This window comes from Pteropus alecto, unplaced genomic scaffold, assembly GCF_000325575.1.
Source record: "Pteropus alecto unplaced genomic scaffold, ASM32557v1 scaffold45, whole genome shotgun sequence".
NCBI classification, from domain to species: domain Eukaryota; kingdom Metazoa; phylum Chordata; class Mammalia; order Chiroptera; family Pteropodidae; genus Pteropus; species Pteropus alecto.
Window position 1 is genome coordinate 29,307,033 of NW_006442491.1, and position 2,446 is coordinate 29,309,478.

Sequence of the window (2,446 nt, forward strand, 5' to 3'; positions counted from 1 at the left end):
GAGCCCGCCGAGGGGGAGCCCGGGCGCCATCCGTATGCTCCGCGGCTCAGCACCTGTCTCTTCGCCGCCTTCCTGCAGATTCGACGTGAAGACGCAGATGGTGGATCCCAAGAGTGCCAGCCCTGTGGACCAGATGTTCCCTGGGGTGCCCTTGGACACGCACGACATCTTCCAGTACCGAGGTGAGGGCTGCAGACGGGGGTTAGGGGAGGATCTCTCTCGCAGACACTTCTTCTCACGTTAGGCTCCCCTGACCTAGAGATGGGTCAAACTCTGAGCACAGATAAGTTCCCTACAAAGGCGGTGACCTTCCCCAAATCATACAGAGACACAGGGGCACACCCAGAACTAGGATCCAAATTTCCTGCCTCCGTACTTGGAAGCTCTTTCCCCTACAATACAGGACACATGAAGACTCATTGTTTTATTAGATAATATTTATCAAGTGCCTACAATGGGCCAGGCAGGCACTGTGCTGCCACTGGGGATTTAGCGATAAATAAGGCAATTCGTAGCCATGTGTCTCTAGGCAAGTCACTGCTACTCGCAGAGCCTCAGTTTCCCCATCTGCTCACATCCAATCAGTTGACAAATTCTGTTGACTCTACCGCCAAAATATGTACTTTCACTATCTCTTTTGCAAACACCCTAGTCCAAGCCATCCTGGTTGTCGAATATTTTTAATATAGTTTCTTGGAGTAACGAGGGGTTAGGAGTGGAAGGCCATGGTCTTGGGGGTGACTCTAGACCTATTCTAAGGTCAAAGAAACTAACATGATCCAACCCTTTCCCCCACACTCCCTCCCACTGTTCCTGTCATTCCTTCTGCTCCCGCCACCCACACTGACCTTCTGGCTGCTCTTTGAACGCATCAAGGTCATTCCTCACTCAGGGCCTTTGTGCCAGTTAGTTGTTCCTTCTGCCTGGAAGGTTTTTTCCCCCCAGATTGTCACCAGGCTGCCTCCTGCTCATCCTTCAAGTCTCAACATGACAGCCACCTTTTCAAAGAGGCCTTCTCTGACCCTCATTATCTATTCACTTACTTGCTTTTATTTCCTCCGCATTGTCAAAACCAATCTCATTTATGTACGCGTTTGCTTGTTAATCATCTGTCATACCCCACAAGAGTATAAACATCAAAGGAACTTAGATCATACCTGCAATTTTTCTCAGTGCTTCTAACAGTGTTTGGCATGGTAAATATTTGTTGAATGAATGAATTGATTTGTTGATTGAATGAATAAATGTTGAATTAATTGTCATGAGTACCTACTGTGTGCTAGGCTCTGTGCCAGTGCTTTGAACATCTGGGCCTGTGCCTTCCAGCATCTCTGTGGGGGAGACAGCGTGTCATGTGAAAACCTTGGAAAGATCTAGAAAGGGGTGGAGGGATGCTTGTAAAGATCTCGCTCCTTTCTGTATGCATATGTGGGAGAGTTGGAATCACCCCTCTTATACCTGCCTCTCCCCTGCAGAGAAAGCTTACTTCTGCCAGGACCGATTCTACTGGCGCATGAGTTTCCAGAATGAGGTGGGCCAGGTGGACGAAGTGGGCTACGTGACCTTTGATCTCCTACAGTGCCCTGAGGCCTAAGGCTCACCATTCTGCTTCAGCACTGCAGTGTGAGTCCCCATAGGGGCCACCTCGATGGGGAAGGAGCCAGTTTGCCGGATACAAACTGGTGGGTCTGTTCTGGAAGACAAAGGACAAGTGGAGCTGGGCTGGGCCCTCTCGTCCCACCTTCCTTTTTTGTTGGAATGTGTTTAATAAACTTGGAATCTCTAATCTTGAGATTTATTTGTATATGTATATGCATGCATGCAGGCACGTACATATGCATGTGTGTATATATGTTTTTAACCAATAGAGTGCTTACTATATGCCAGTATTCTAAGCACTTCATAAATATTAACATATTCAGTTCTTTCTATTAGGAAAGTACAATGTGATGATTCCTGTTTTACAGCCAAGGAAATGGCCAACGATTCATCAGACATTTATTGAACCCCCATGTGGAGCCAGGCCCTGTGCTGGGCACTGGGGATAGAGATGAATTGGACTATGTTTCTGTCCTTAGGGACCTCTCAGTGGTCTTCACACTTTAGAGTGCGTAAAAGTACCCTTAGAAGATGCTTAAAATGCAGACTCCAGGCCCCACTTGCAGAGAGTCTCACTCAGTTATTGGAATGATTCTGTGGCTGGGGGAGTAGGTGGGATTACACTTGGAAGGTGTGCAGTATATGACTCTCTATCCTAGACTAAAGATGCGTGTGTGTGTGTGTGTGTGTGTGTGTGTGTGTGTGTGTGTGTGTGTGATTCTGTATGTCATGGCTGAAGTCAAGGGATGTTCCCCAATCAAGATAACTTCTGAACTTGAACTGAATCTGGAAATGAGCAAGGGTTTCTTCCTGTACAAGTAAGACTGTCTTCTAAGAGAGTTATTTA

The 2,446-nt window shown here is 47.2% G+C and overlaps 1 protein-coding gene across 1 annotated transcript in view; it reads left to right on the forward strand.

Annotated features, from left to right (window-relative positions):
* MMP9 (matrix metallopeptidase 9) overlaps positions 1-1,757 on the forward strand; it is a 7,246-nt gene extending 5,489 nt beyond the window's left edge. Inside the window, exons 12-13 of the mRNA XM_006921880.3 lie at positions 54-182; positions 1,476-1,757. Of these exons, the coding sequence (XP_006921942.1) occupies positions 54-182; positions 1,476-1,594 (248 nt within the window). The 3' untranslated portion in view covers positions 1,595-1,757. The remainder of the gene's footprint in view (positions 1-53; positions 183-1,475) is intronic.
* Positions 1,758-2,446: the final 689 nt, after the last annotated feature.